Genomic DNA, 16,256 nt, shown 5'->3' with positions numbered 1-16,256 from the left:
TTGGATGGGTATTTGAGGGAAATGGGACTGACCGGTTTGCTCCACAGAGAGCCAGCATGGGATCAATGGGCTGAATGGCCTCCTTCCCTTCCCGAATGACCCTGTGGTCCGAAGAGAACAATTTCAGCTGCTCCGGTCTCTCCAACTAACTGAAGTCCCTCATTCCTGGTGCCGATCTCGTAAATCTCCTCAGCCCCTCACTGAGTCCAGCAGAGAGAAACCCTCTGACCCTCCCACTTCACCAAGTCTCAGAATGGACATGGTTCAGTCCTGGGTGTGATTAACAGCAGCAATAACAGCAGAGCCCAACCCCTGTCACCACTTGTGAACTCGCTGTACCTGCGCAGGGTGGATAACAGGGAAAACCCTTCCCACACACACAGCAGATGAACGGCCAGATATTTACTAATTTATTGATTCACTGATTTAATGTTTTGATGATTTATTGGTGCCTTTAAGAATAGATGCAGTACATTTCTTAATTCAACGCACAGACAGAGAATGGAATATCCACAAGGCTAATGTGGAAAGATAGTAATTGTTTCAGATAATAAATAAGAATTGCAATGCTGGAATCTAACATTGTTTCATGAAAAGTTGCATCAAAGCCCCTTGTAATGAATAAACCATTGTTCCTCAACACATTCTGTAATGAAAATGTGTCAAAGCCTCAGCAACATTTAGTAATAAAAATGTATCAAAGCCTTAGCGACAGTAAGGTTAATGCAAGCACCTTATATTTGTAGGATTAGTCCAAGTGGCGGGGGCATGTAGACATTTCATTAATATGATGGACATTAATAAGTCTTAAGTAATGAACAATGCTTGGATAACAAATCATTTTCTAAGTGATAGACAGTTATTTGAAACATCAGGAATCTTCAGCGGAGAATTAGAAACCAATGAGAGTAAATGAGGAATTAGACCATTGAGAAGAATTTCTTTAAGAATAAGGCTTCATGATTAAAGTTTTGTTCTGAACTTATTTTTGAAGAAATTGTGAACCATCGATTGAATTTCTAATATTTTCTTATGTTTTTGTTTAACTCTCTATTATGTTTTGATGTATTATTTGATATAAGTTTTGATTTATTTTTTCTATTTAAGATAATCAAGGTGAATCATTGGCAAATAAAGTTGTATTTTTAGACACCTCAAAGCAACCGGACCTGTGGCTCTTTTTTGAAGATAACATATCATATCACAGCCTCTTCCCGATGTGAACCTGCTGGTGTTTGAGCAGGTAGGTTAACTGACTGAATCCCTTCCACACTTGGAGCAGGTGAACGGCCTCTCCCCAGTGTGAATTCACTGGTGTTTGGGCAGGTAGGTTGATCGAGTGAACCCCATCCCATACTTAGAGATGGTGAATGGTTCTCCCCACTGTGATTGCGTTGGTCTGACAGCCGGGTGGATGAATCGCTGAATCCCTTCCCTCACACAGAGCAGGTGAATGGCCTCTCCCTGGTGTGAAGTCGCTGGTGTGACACCATGTTGGATGACTTAGAGAATCTCCTCCCACAGTCCGAGCAGGTGAAGGGCCTCTCCCCAGTGTGGACTCGCTCGTGTACCCGCAGGTTGGATAACTCACTGAATCCCTTCCCACACTGTGAGCAGGTGAATGGCCTCTCCCCGGTGTGGACTCGCTGGTGCGTCTGCAGGTTGGACAACTGAGCAAAACCTGTCCCACACACAGAGCAGGTGAACGGCCTCTCCCCGGTGTGGACTCGTTCGTGTACCCGCAGATTGGATAAATCACTGAAACCCTTCCCACACTGTGAGCAGGTGAATGGCCTCTCCCCGGTGTGTACTCGCTGGTGTACCCGCAAGTTGGACAACCGAGTGAATCCTGTCCCACACACAGAGCAGGTGAAGGGCCTCTCCCCGGTGTGAACTTGCTGGTGTGACTGCAGGTTACACAGCCGAGTGAATCCCTTCCCACACCGAGAGCAGGTGAACGGCCTCTCCCCGGTGTGAACTCGCTGGTGTGTCCGCAGGCTGGATAACCGAGTGAAACCCTTTCCACATTGAGAGCAGGTGAACGGCCTCTCCCCTGTGTGAACTCGCTGGTGTGTCTGCAGGCTGGATAACTGAGTAAAACCCTTTTCACACTGAGAACAGGTGAACGGCCTCTCCCCAGTGTGAACTCTCTGGTGTTTCTGCAGGGTGAAAAAGTGAGTGAATCCTTTCCCACACCGAGAGCAGGTGAACGGCCTCTCCCCAGTGTGACTGCGTCGATGAGCTTCCAGTTGTGATGGGACTCTGTATGCCTTCCCACAGTCTCCACATTTCCACGGTTTCTCCATGGTGCGGGTGTCCTTGTGTCTCTCCGATTCACCGCCCAGTTGAGGCCTCGTCCACACACAGAACACGTGTACGGTCTCTCCCCGCTGTGAATGGTGCGATATTTTTTCAGGCAGTGTAACTGGTTAAAGCTCTTTCCACAGTCAGTGCTCTGGAACACTCTCACTCGGGTGCGTGTGTCTCGGTGCTTTTCCAGTCACACTGATGTTTAAAGCATTCTGAAGCAGACAGAACAGACAAACATTTCTCCTTCGAGATTTAAAGGCCGAGGATATTCCAGTCCCGATGAATGGAGCGACGCTGTCGGATGTTGACGTGATGTTTGCTTTGAGATTTCTGTCTGTAAATCCTCACCTTCTGAGATCCTGTAAAAGGAGTTTACAAAATCATCACTGTCAGTACAGGATAGAAATTCAGAACAGTAAATTCTAGCATCTATGAACATTCCATCATCTCTCCTTCCCAAAAGTCATCCAACACTCACTCCACCGAAATCTTGTTAAGGTGCGATTTAATTTGAGCAACAGATCCATGGTCACTGTTTCATGACCCAGACAGAGAGGCCTTAAAATCTTTGTCCAGGCTGCTTGTATTCTCCATTTGTATCTATAGCAAAGTCGCCATAGTCCCAGATTGCCATAGGCTGCTTTCCCCTTTGCAGGGGAGAACTGCCTGGTGGTGATTTAATCTGACCATCACCACACCTCAGGCAAGGGGCAAGGTTGAGAAAGTGGGCCTTCATGAACAACCTCAGCCAATACGGGAATTGAACTCACGCTGTTGGCGTCGCTCTGCATCTCGAACCAACTGTACAACTATCTGAGCTAAACCGGCCCCTGTGTAGATAACTGAACTGATAATGAGCAATATACTGAACCCTATGTGGGAGGAGGATGTGAGAAATCTGGAACTGACAGACAATCTAAATGACGTATGGGAAGGCAAAGCACTTCAAAATGAAATTGGATCGGCACTTGAGGGAAATAAACTTTCAGGGGAACAGGATTATGGAGAGGGGAGGCTGTGTTGCAGTGTTTTTTTTGAAATTTTTCGAATCAAGGGGCAATTTATCGTGGCCAATCCACCTACCCTGCGCATATTTGGGTTGCGGGGGGAGACCCAGACAGACACTGCGAGAATGTGCAAACTCCACACGGACAGTGACCCGGTGCCGTGATTGAACCCAGGGCTAGCCACTGCGCATGGTGCAGTGGTATTATCACTGGCTCAGTAATCCAGAGATCCAGGATAATGTTCTGGGGATAAAAGCAAATTACTGCAGATGTTGGAATCTGAAACAAAAACAGAAAATACTGGCCAATCGCAGCAGGTCTGACAGCATCTGTGGGGAGAGAAGGGAGCTAACGTTTGGAGTCTGGATGACTCTTTGTCACAGCAGATGCTTTGTAAATGCTCTGGGGACCAGGGTTCGAATCCCACCACAGCAGATGGTGCAATTTGAATTCAGCCCTTTAATTGGGAACATTGGGAAAGAGAGCATCCTTTTAGCCAGACAAATAAATGTGTCAAGCTGAGGGAGCAAAGGATGTCAATGTCTTTGAGAGAGAGAGAGAGACCTGGGCCAAGCTTTGCAGAGTCTGCACTCTCCCTGGATTCACTTCCTTTCCCTTCAGTTGCTGCAAGTGACCAATTGAAGGTGAGAATGAGAAAAGAAATGGAAAGGGGAGAAAAGAAAGTGTTTTACTCACAGATGTTGGAGACAGGAGGAAGTTTCAGTCTGTGTGAATCGCCATTTTGAGTCACCGGAAGTCCGCGGTTGATGACCTGTTGGAACAGAGTCCTTCCGATCCTCCAATATTACCATTGGTCAACAGCGCAGCCGGAAGGTCAGGGGGCGGGCTCTCACCCGCACATGCGCAGACTAGGGCAAGGGGGCGGTCACTGATGGGCGGTTGCCTGCAAACCTTGTCAGAAGGAGGTGTCCAGGGAACAATGGGTGGGGGCGGGGTTCCCGTGTCCACGCCGGGCCTGCGCACTGGAACCCGGAGACGTCACCACGAGGCAAGGTGATTCCTATTGTCTGATGCAGGCAGGGCTCCCATGTGACGTCACAATGCGGAAGTTGGACTAAAACCGCCTCCTCTGCAACATCTCATAGATTCTCATAGAATTTACAGTGCAGAAGGAGGCCATTCGGCCCATCGAGTCTGCACCGGCTCTTGGAAAGAGCACCCTACCCAAGATCAACACCGCCACCCTATCCCCATAACCCAGTAACCCCACCCAACACTAAGGGTAATTTTGGACACTAACGGCAATTTATCACAGCTAATCCACCTAACCTGCACATCTTTGGACTGTGGGAGGAAACCGGAGCACCCGGAGGAAACACACGCACACACGGGGAGGATATGCAGACTCCGCACAGACAGTGACCCAAGCCACAATCAAACCTGGGACCCTGGAGCTGTGACACAATTGTGCTATCCACAATGCTACCGTGCTGCCCCTCGGAGGGGCATTGATCTCGGAGGAAATCAATGTTTCCCCCTTTCCATTCCTTTTCTCATTCTGGGGAGACATAAGAACTAGGAGCAGGAGTAGGCCATCTGGCCCCTCAAGCCTGCTCCACCATTCAATGAGATCATGGCTGATCTTTTGTGGACTCACCTCCACTTTCCGGCCCGAACACCATAACCCTTAATTCTTCAAAAAACTATCTATCTTTATCTTAAAAACATTTAATGAAGGAGCCTCTACTGCTTCACTGGGCAAGGAATTCCATCGATTCACAACCCTTTGGGTGAAGAGGTTCCTCCTAAACTCAGTCCTAAATCTATTTCCCCTTATTTTGAGGCTATGCCCCCTAGCTATGCACCTAGACACTGATGATTTGCAGCAGCTGAAGGGAAATTAAGTGAATCCAGCCCAGTGATGTAGACACACATTTGTCTGGTAGTCTGCAGGAAAATTTTCAGGTCTCTGTGTCCAGGACAGGGAGCAGGGTGATTGACAGGCTGTCAATCAGCCTGAATCAGTACCTTCAGGAGAATTGGGAGGGTGAATATTAGATACAGCAGAGTGAGAATGGAGGGAGAGTGTGTGGGATGGAGATTTACAGATCTTGGGGAATGAGAGGAAATAGTATTCCATAGAAACTAGAATTGTCTGTTCTGAATTTCTATTATGGACTGACAGTGATAGTAGAAGGAGAGTATTTACAGACAGAAATCTCACACCAAACGGCGCATCAAAAATTGAATGTCAGATTCGCTCAGTCATGCAATCTGTGGCCACACCGTGTTGACACCAAGGAGAGTCCATTCACCTGATCTGAGTGCAGGAAAGGTATCATCAATATTCATCCTATTGACACACCAGCAGCTTCACACCGATTAGAGACCTCAGATGCTCCGACTGACAGTGTTAACTCTCTCAATCGCAGTTTAGGATATACAGATGGGGGGAACTTCTTGGATAGTCCCTTGAGCTCATGAAAGAGACTCCTTCAGTGCCCGATTCGCACCGCGTGGAAATTGTCAGGGTCTGATTACCCGCTGGTGTTCTCGGAGCCTGAGCCATACAACCAGTGGAAGAATGAAGTGGAGATGTGGACACGGGTTACGTCTCCACCAAGGAGGAAACAAGGTCTGGCCCTGGCCTTCTCACTTCCTAACAAAAGCAAAATCAGAAACAAAATATTTTTGGAGCTGGGTGCCCGTCAGTGGGGCCCTGATTAAGTTTTGAATCTTCTATTCGGGTTCATTGAAGAGATTGACAATTAAGATGATCTATTGCAGGGCTTCCCAAACTTCCATCCACGGAACCCTTTTTTTTGGTATAAATTTAGAGTGCCCAATTAATTTTTTCCAATTAAGGGGCAATTTAGCCTGGCCAATCCACCTACCCTGCACATCTTTGGGTTGCGGGGTCAAAACCCACACAAACACGAGGAGAATGTGCAAACTCCACACGAACAGTGACCCAGAGCTGTGAGGCAGCAGTGCTACCACTGCCCACCGTGCTGCCCCCACAAAACCCTTCTGACGTCCTGAAGTGTGTGATGTAATGCGTAGGAAGCGATTGCGCATATGCAGATCGCTGTTCCTTTACTTGGGGCCTTGTTCTCAGTTGCGCATGTGCGGCTTCTCGCGCATGAGCAAACGGACCTTCCCATTCTGTGCGCTCTTCGTGCAACTGCGCGTGTGCAGCACCTTTCCCAAGATGGTTGCAATTCAAAACTGCCATTCATTGCTGCAAGCCTACCTCGTGGTGAGTTTTGGCACCTCTTTTACCTTTTCTTCTTGTATGTTTCTCGCAGAATTCATGGAATTTGTCCAGGACTGCCTGGAAATCGCTTGTTTTGCCCCTTTGAGTATTTGACAATTTGGAAGATTTCAGCTGCTTCTGGACCTGCGATGGTAACTAGAAGCTTTATTTTCTCTGCATCCGCAACGCCATCTAGATCGGACGCTACCAGGTAGATCTCGAATGTCTGCCTGAACCAACGCCAGTTTTCACTGAGATTGCCTTGGTACCTGAGCTGCTGTGGGACCGGAATCTCGAACATCATCTTGCCTGGCTGCTGTTGCTGGTAGTCACTGTTTGCTGAGTTGTAACTGTATGGATTGAAACAGTTCACTCCTGGGTACCATGTTTTGTTATGCTCTTGTCGTTGCATAAGCTGCTTCCTTGATGTGCACTCTGACAGAGGAAGGTTCAGACTTGGAGATAGCTTTAACACGTTTATTAAACTATTAACAATTCTCCTACTTGGATTCGACGCTACTGTTAATCCTTCTATAGCTACTCAGACTGACGAACCAGTCTGCTACAATCCACGTGGTGGGAGTGATGTTCAATCAACCCTGTGTCCGTACTCACTGAGAGTCTCCACTGGAAAAAGACTGAGCATGTGTGATGTGTCCTTTTATATGGGTTGGTGTAATGCCCTCCTGTGGTAGTGTCACCTCTGTGCGTATTGTGAATGCCCATTGGTCGTGTCCTATCTTACTGACCTAGTGGTTGACTGTCTGTGTGTCATGTCTCTGGTGTTCCCTCTAGTGTCTAGCTAGGTGTAGTATATGTACATTAACCCTTTGTGTACTTACAGTGATGTATATCACCACAGTCCTCGCTCACACACACTCTTAACTCCTACACTCTCATCTTTCACATATACTCACTTGCTCTCGTATTTCACTCGTATACCTCTTTCCGAGGCCCAACTCGTTCCTCACCCCGCTCCTCCAAGGCTTGTCTCAGACACTCTCATCCCACAGCTCCTTCTCGGAGTCCCAGGCCTCCCAGTTTCTTCTCTGAGGCACCACTTCCTCTCACAGGTCCAGCTCCCTCTTGCAGGCCCCAGTCTCACCATTGCTCCACTATCCGCGCTCACCCCGATCTCAAAATTTTAATTTTGTGCTGTTTCCAGCACTTCCAATCAGAGAAGAAACCAACCACGGATTGGACGAACAGGAAACTACATGAAACTCAAGTTGTACAGATCAGCCTGGCCTGCCACGGAACCCTGGAAGCCAATTTTGGTACCTTTTGTAGGTTTCAAATCTGGGTGAAAGCATCTTTAGCAGATCTGGATATCGCAACAAGACACGATTGGAACAGCGCTAATGAGTGAATGAACCCCAGGAATGACCGGGTATTACAGAGTGGCATTTTGAGTACAGAGTGTTTATTGATGTCTTTCTCCTATGTAATTGTTTTATTGGTGTCTAAGGAGGGCTCTGAGCATGTGCTGGTTTTGCGCAGAAAGTCAGGAGCGAGATTCTCCGTTCTCCCGCCGCGTGCTTTTTGGCCGAATGTCCCCATTGAAACCAACCCGTGATGCCGCAAAACCCTGCTGGGGGTGTGCTGGCAGCGGGCAAAGGGAATTCTGACAACCAGAAAATTCCAGCCAGGGTCTTCAAGGTGACAAAGCGAATTCTGAGGCTGAAGGTGGTGATCACGCTGAAGAAATTGGACCAGTCACAAGGAGCTTTTTGATCCAGTGTGTGTTTGTCACTGACTCATTCAACTGTGCTTCATTCAACTGTGCTGGACAGTGGCTGCATCAACAGAACGGGGATCAGACTGGTGAAAATGCTTCACAGATTCTCCTTGGAGTGAAGATCGATACTGGGTTAAGAAGTATTAAAGCTCTCCTTGTTTTGCTTTGGTGATGTCAACACATTGAAGTCACTTAGAAAGAGTGGTGATTTCATGCAAAAAAGCTGGAGGCAGCCAATTGATGGGGACCGGTGTAGTCTCCAGTGAGATATCCTCACTGCTGAGCGTATCTTCCATAAAAAGGCACAAATACAGCTGGACATGGAGCAGGGTAAAGTAATTGTTTTTGGAAAGTCAGTGGATGTGCAGTTTACTCAATCAGGACATTACCGTAACCCCGAAACAATCTCTGATGTTTCTGATCAGTGTTTGACAAGGATTAATGGCGTTGGGTGATGGGAATCAGAGAGAAATCAAGAAAATAGTTTGAAAGCTACACAGACAATTTGCTGACTGATGGGATCAGTTTCTCCACAAAAGGTTCCATAATGTCTCCGCAGACCGCGGATCTCTTGCAAATGGCTCAAGTGGACGTTGGGGACAATTTTACTCATTTTCCCATTAGTATAGTGCGATTTTATCTGGCCAGGGCAAAACTCATTTCCACCCCATTGTTTCTCTGGGAGTGAATTCGAGCCGTGCAGACCCTCCCGCATAATCTTTCCGTTGGCCTTGTCATGACCCATGGCCCTGCTTTGTTCCTATCCGAGATGAGTCTAGGGGATGTAAATTCTGCTGTCTGTCTGCAGAGATGGTTTCTGGACAGCATTTGTCCTTTTAAAATGGAATATATCCTTTGCAATTCTCGTCCAGTTTTGGTCTGTTCTTTTGTTCAGCTTATGAGTTGCAATAACTTACATTATAAGTTAATGTAATGACTTGTGCAAAACCCGTACTTCCCTCCCTGAACAGGCGCCGGAATGTGGCGACTAGGGGGCGTTTCACAGTCACTTTACTGAAGCCTACTTGTGACAATAAGCGATTATTATTAGATTACAAAAGGAAAATCATGATTTTTTCTTTTTTGAATAGTTTTGAAATATTGTTTGTGTGAATCGTTACGATACCGTTTGGGACCATTGATGTTTAAAGAGAAATGTGAACACCCAGTAATTAACTGGAAGAATTACGTCACAAGATTCCATGTTTTTAACCAAAATCAAACTTTACTGTTTATTTAAAACAAAAGAAAATTAAAAATCACATCCCCTTATACATAACAATATCTTAACTTCATTCATTTCTGTTCCCAGGACCATCCCAAAGGTATGTGAAAACTCTCCAGAATTCACTTTAATTCTCCTCAGTATTCCCGAAGCCCCAAGAATATCTGGGGTCCTTCCATCAGCTTTCGACTGAACAACCCTCCAACTTTCCTTTAAGACCTCAAAATTGTTGACTCCTCAGTCCAAGCGGAGCTTCACTCCCTTCTCCTGAGGGATTTAAACATTAGGAACACACCTGGTTCCTCATGGCCATCTAGGTTCCTGGTCCCACACCTGGTTCACAGCTCCTGCTCCCACAGCTGGTTCACAGCTCCTGCTCCCACAGCTGGTTCACAGCTCCTGCTCCCACAGCTGGTTCACAGCTCCTGCTCCCACAGCCGGTTCACAGCTCCTGCTCCCACAGCTGGTTCACAGCGCCTGCTCCCACAGCTGGTTCACAGCTCCTGCTCCCACAGCTGGTTCACAGCTCCTGCTCCCACAGCCGGTTCGCAGCTCCTGCTCCCACAGCTGGTTCACAGTTCCTGCTCCCACAGCTGGTTCACAGCTCCTGGGTCCCACAGCTGGTTCACAGCTCCTGCTCCCACAGCTGGTTCACAGCTCCTGGGTCCCACAGCTGGTTCACAGCTCCTGCTCCCACAGCTGGTTCACAGCTCCTGCTCCCACAGCCGGCTCGCAGCTCCTGCACCCACAGCTGGTTCGCAGCTCCTCGGTCCCACAGCAGCTTCACAGCTCCTGGTCCCACAGCTGGTTCACAGCTCCTGCTCCCACAGCTGGTTCACAGCTCCTGCTCCCACAGCTGGTTCACAGCTCCTGCTCCCACAGCTGACTGCATCCCAGCTAACTGCAGACTGCCTGCTTTCTGTGAGAAACACCCAGAATTCCAACCAAGGCCCCACCCTGAATCACTTATCCCCATGGTAACACAGACTCGTTGGGATGTCCAACAGATGTTCAAATTAATCGACTTTCCGCTTCAAAACCAAACTTTCCGACCCCGAGGTCTGCACAGAGACAGGACAGTAATTGTCAGACCCGATGTCTCCGGGTCTCCAGCTAAAGGAGCCCAGCTGCCCTTTTACAGAACTTACCCTTCCAGCTTTGACTTCTTCAGTCAACATGAGCCACACCTTGTGATTGCAAATTCCCGGAGGGTATTTTTATCTGAACCAGAACCCAGGGTTTCCATTAATCTTACATTTTAAAAAATCCAATTCCCAAACTATGTTATATTTCTAAAACATGAATTCAGAAACTAGATATTCCCAGGAAGAAATGAAAATGTATCACCCTCCCATTCGGAATATTACCAGTTACAACGTGCTGTACATCTTAACAACAGCCGTGATCTTGTTGAGTGGTGGAGCAGGCTCGAAGGGCCGAATGGCCGACTCCTACTCCGATGTTTCCCAGTGTTTAAATATCTGATAACCTGGAAAATCCATAATAATCCCTCCATTGTCCCCTTCACATTCACCAGTCTATCTTGCTGACAGCACGCTGCTGAATTCCATGTCCAGGAATCACCGACCACTGAAGATGGAAACATTGCTGCTGCTGTGTGTTCTGAAAGTTATCTTCTTCCAATAATTATCATCCAAAGTTCCTTCTGCGAGAGGAGAGTCCTCGTTGCTGCTCAGATGGGAGGTTTCAAGTTCAGTTTTGAAAACAGTCTGTTCAGAGTTCACCTTTTGAACTTTATTTTCTTCCATGTGTGTAGTTTCCCCATTGTTTCGATCCAAAGGGAATGTCCCGGTCAATCCCACATTTAAACTCTCTTCTTCTGGCTCAGTTGTAGGCGGAGCCTCATTTTCCAGTTCATTTCCCAGACTCCAACATTTTGGATTGTCTTTTGGAGCCAGTGGGCTGGGGGTCTCCGATCGCCGGCGCTGAAATCGTGTTCGGCGATGGGCCGGAGAATCCCCGTTTGTGCCGGAATCGGGGGCGGCACCGTTTTTGTGATGCTCACTCCCTCAAAAACGCCGTACTCGGGGAGTACTCCACACACCATATGGGCAGCCTCTGGACGTCACCCAAGGCCCCATCCCGAGGCAGGCCGGGTCCGCGCGTGGCCGGCACCATGTTGCATGGCCATTCTCCGGCCGTATCCATAGGTAAAGCCACGGGCTTTACGCTGTGCGGCTGAAAGCCCCCCCACCGGGCAGAGGATCGGTGAGGGGGTTCCGCCGACTTTCTGGTCGTAAGACCAGACAGATCCTGTGGACATAGCCGCAGGATGGGAGAATCCAGCCCATGTAAGTTCAAAATGGCTTCTTTTTACGTCAATGGTCAAACTCATCTTCAGCCATTTTAAGAATGTCACTCAAATGTTTGTTAATGTTCAAGAAAAAACAATTCTGATATTCCTGTTCGGAGCAAATGGGATCTTGGGCTTCAGAAATCGAGGGATTGAGAACAAAAGCAGGAAGGTTCTGCTGAACCTTTCTATAGCTCTGGTTAGGTCACAACTAGAATATTGAGTCCAGTTCTGGATCCCTCCCAGACAGCACTGTGGGTGTTACCGGGGTGTCACCGACACCACACAGACTGCAGCAGTTCAAGAAGGTGCCTCACCCACCACCTTCTAAAGGGGCAATTAGGGACGGACAACAAATGCTGGGCCCGGCCAGAAACACCACATCCCATGAAGAATGAAAATAGAAAGATGCGGGTGTGTGGGGAGGTACACAGGGAGTGACCTGGAACTCGCTGCCCGTGAGGATGGTGGAAGCAGACACCCTGAACAATTTCAGATTGAAATTTGGATGGGTACTTGAGGGAAATGGGACTGACCGGTTTGCTCCACAGAGATCCAGCATGGGATCAATGGGCTGAATGGCCTCCTTCTCTTCCCGAATGACCCTGTGGTCTGAAGAGAACAATTTTGGCTGCTCCAGTCTCTCCAACTAACTGAAGTCCCTCATCCCTGGTGCCGTTCTCGTAAATCTCCTCAGCCCCTCACTGAGTCCAGCAGAGAGAAACCCTCTGACCCTCCCACTTCACCAAGTGTCAGAATGGACATGGTTCAGTCCTGGGTGTGATTAACAGCAGCAATAACAGCAGAGCCCAACCCCTGTCACCACTTGTGAACTCGCTGGTAGCTGCACAGGGTGGATAACAGGGAAAACCTTTCCCACACACACAGCAGATGAACGGCCAGCTATTTATTGATTTATTGATTCACTGATTTATTGATTCACTGATTTATTGGTGCCTTTAACAATTGATGCCGTACATTTCTTAATTCAGACAGAGAATGGAATATCCACAAGGCTAATGTGGAAAGATAGTCATTGTTTCAGATAATAAGTAATAACTGCTAAGCTGGAATCTAACATTGTTTCATGAAAAGTTGCATCAAAGCCCCTTGTAATTAATAAACCATTCTTCCTCAACACATTCTGTAATGAAAATGTATCACAGCCTGAGCAACAGCAACATTTATAATAAAAATGTATCAAAGCCTTAGCAACAGCAACATTTGGTAATAAAAATGTATGAAAGCCTTAGCAACAGCAAGGTTAATGCAAGCTCCTTATATTTGTAGGATTGGTACACGTGACGGGGGCACGTAGACATTTAATTCATTTGATGGAGATTAGTAAATCTTAAGTAATGACCAATGCTTGGACAACAAATCATTTTCTGAGTGATAGACAGTTATTTGAATAAATCAGGAATCTTCAGCTGAGAATTAGAAACCAATGAGAGTAAATGAGGGATTAGACCTTGATCAGAATTTCATTAAGAATAAGGCTTCAGACGTCTGGTGGCGGCTATGGAGGAGTAAGTTGCACATTTGGTGGCTCTCGATCTGGTCGGACTTTTGGACCTTTTCCCCCGACTTGTTTGTACGTTTGAGTGCTAGTTCGGAAGGCATAGGCACTCAGGCAGTGACTCCAGACACAGGAGTATGGAATTAAGAAGCAGAAAGAATCGCAAACAGTTGAAGAAGTGGGCAAACAAGGGCAGTGTACAAGCTGCTGCTGAGGACAATATGGCCAATGTCCGGACCCCGGTGCAGACAGCCCAGCCAACAACGGAGCATCTGTTGAAGGTCATCCAAGAGGGCTTTACTACTTTGAAGCTGGACAGTTTAGACCTGATTCAGAAGTCTATCGAGCGCCTTGAGCATCGGCTGGATGCCCAGGATCGTACGATCCAGAAGCTGGAGAAGGCGCTGGAGGAGCAGGAGGATCACCAAACGGTGGTGGAGGTGGAGATGGGGAGGCTGAAGGACCAGCAAAAAAGGCTCCTGGAAAAGGTGGAGGACCTGGAAAATAGGTCTCGTCGGCAGAATTTGAGAATCGTTGGTCTCCCGGAGGGGGCTGGGGGAGAGGATGCCGCAGCGTATGTGGCGGGCATGTTCCAGAAGCTGTTGGGAGATGATGTCTTCCCGCGTCCGGTGGAGGTGGACAGGGAGCACAGGGCGCTGGCGAGGCAGCTGCGAGCGGCGCCCCCCCCCCTCCCCGAGCGATGGTGGCCCGGTTTCACAGGTTCCTGGACAAGGAGCGGGTGCTACAGTGGGCCAAGCGCACACGGAGCAGCCATTGGAATAACAGTGTCATGCTCATCTACCAGGACCTGAGCGTGGAGGTGGCCAGAAGGAGGGCAGGCTACAGGCAAGTCAAAGAGATTCTGTTTAAGAAGCAGGTGAAGTTTAGGCTGCTGTACCCGGCGCGCCTGTGGGTCACACACAAAGGACGGCATCATTACTTTGAGGAGCCCGAGGATGCGATGGACTTCGCCAAGAGAGAAGGGCTGGTGTCGAACTGAGGACTTTTTGGACTTGGGTTAATAAGACACTGAGCGATGTTTTCACATTTTTCTGGTGCTGTGTTTTTCTTTTTATTTCTTCCTGGTTTTTCTGTTTCCCTCCTGTACTTGAGTTTTTGTTGGGATAAAAGAGGGAGATTAAGGTATGTGGTGCTGGGGGCTTTTTGTGTTCGGATCGGCGAGGTTGCAAGTGCCTGTTACTTATTCTGTTTTATTTGATTTGCACTAGTGTTGGGGTTCTCTTTGTTTCTTGTTTTGTTTGTTTCTTTTCAGAGCAATTGATCGAGGACGACTGGTTTGGGGAAGTGGTGTCGATGGGTGGGGGGGATGGGTCAGAGGGAACAATCGGTGGGAGACTTGTTGGCGCCAAAGTCGAGAGTCACCAGGCTAGCTGGGTGAGCTGGTCTACGGAAGCCGGGCGGATGGGTCAGAGGGAACAATAGGTGGGAAAGTTATTGGCACCAGAGTCGAGAGTCACCAGGCTAGCTGGGTGAGCTGGTCTACGGAAGCCGGGCGGATGGGTCAGAGGGAACAATAGGTGGGAAAGTTATTGGCACCAGAGTCGAGAGTCACCAGGCTAGCTGGGTGAGCTGGTCTACGGAAGCCAGGTTGGGGGGGGGGGGTGTATTTAGTTAGTTTATGGCAGGGGTTAGGTTACAGGGTGTTGTTGCTGGGGGGAGGCGCGGGGGAGGGGGGGGGGGTAGTTGTTCTGCTGACGAGGGAGGGACTTAGGTGCGGGATCATGGACGAGGTCGGAGGTGGGGGCTGCCAGGAGAAGCACGACACAGGGGCTCGGGGCGGCCCCAAGAAAGGGGATGGCTGATCGGCCCGGGGGGGGGGGGTGGCGGTGCCCCACAACCAGGCTGATCACCTGGAACATGAGAGGGTTAAATGGGCCGGTAAATAGGGCGCGTGTGCTCGCGCATCTGAGGGCGCTGAAAGCGGACATGATAATGCTTCAGGAGACGCATCTGAAAGTGGCTGACCAGGTCAGATTGAGGAAGGGCTGGATTAGCCAGGTCTTCCACTCGGGGCTGGACACTAAAACCAGGAGGTTTGCGATTTTGGTCAACAAACGGGTGCAATTTGAGGCGGGCAGCACAATCACGGATGGGGAGGCAGATTTGTCTTGGTGAGTGGCAAGCTCGAGGGGATGAGGGTAATTTTGGTCAATGTATACGCCCCAAATTGGGACGATGTGGATTTTATAAAGAGACTGCTGGGGAAGACACCTGACCTGGACTCGCACAGACTGATTGTGGGAGGGGACTTTAACACAGTCCTTGATCCCGGCCTAGACCGGTCGTGTTCATGAACGGGTAAGATGCAGGCAATGGCAAAAGAACTGAGGGGGTTCATGGAGCAAATGGAGGGGGCCTGATCCATGGAGGGCTAGACGGGTAGGGAGTTTTCATTCTATTCACACGTCCATAAGGTGTATTCCCGCATTGATTTTTTCATCATGAGCAGGGATTTGTCAGTGGGGGTGACGGACGTAGAATATTCGGCGATCGCTCTTTCGGACCATGCTCCACATTGGGTTGGCCTGCAAGGAAAGTTTTCAGCGCTCACAAGTTGGATTGTTGGCGGACGAGGCGGTGTGTGAGAGGCTGAGGAAATGTATGCAAAACGACCTGTACGTCAATGACACAGGGGAAGTCTCAGTGGTGGTGCTTTGGGAGGCGCTGAAGGCAGTGGTGAGAGGGGAGCTGATTTCGATCAAAGCACATATGGACAGGACGGACAGGGCAGAAACGGACCGACTGGTAAAGGAGATCTTGCAGATAGATAGGAGGTATGCGGAGACCCCGGGGGCAGAGCTATTAAGTGAACGACGATGGCTACAGACTGAGTTTGGGGTGTTGTCCACAGGTAAGGCTGTGGAGCAGCTTAGGAAGGCGAGGGGTGCGATTTACGAGCACGGGG

The 16,256-nt window shown here is 48.7% G+C and overlaps 1 protein-coding gene across 1 annotated transcript in view; it reads right to left on the bottom strand.

Moving 5' to 3' along the window:
• LOC140421894 (uncharacterized) overlaps positions 1 to 4,137 on the bottom strand; it is a 42,461-nt gene extending 38,324 nt beyond the window's left edge. Inside the window, exons 1-2 of the mRNA XM_072506862.1 lie at positions 4,014 to 4,137; positions 1,504 to 2,669 (exon numbers count right to left, since the gene is read on the bottom strand). Of these exons, the coding sequence (XP_072362963.1) occupies positions 1,504 to 2,306 (803 nt within the window). The 5' untranslated portion in view covers positions 2,307 to 2,669; positions 4,014 to 4,137. The remainder of the gene's footprint in view (positions 1 to 1,503; positions 2,670 to 4,013) is intronic.
• Positions 4,138 to 16,256: the final 12,119 nt, after the last annotated feature.

This window comes from Scyliorhinus torazame, chromosome 5 (assembly GCF_047496885.1).
Source record: "Scyliorhinus torazame isolate Kashiwa2021f chromosome 5, sScyTor2.1, whole genome shotgun sequence".
NCBI lineage: Eukaryota > Metazoa > Chordata > Chondrichthyes > Carcharhiniformes > Scyliorhinidae > Scyliorhinus > Scyliorhinus torazame.
Note: the sequence above shows the minus strand (reverse complement) of the source record. Positions and strands in the feature narration are given on the sequence as shown.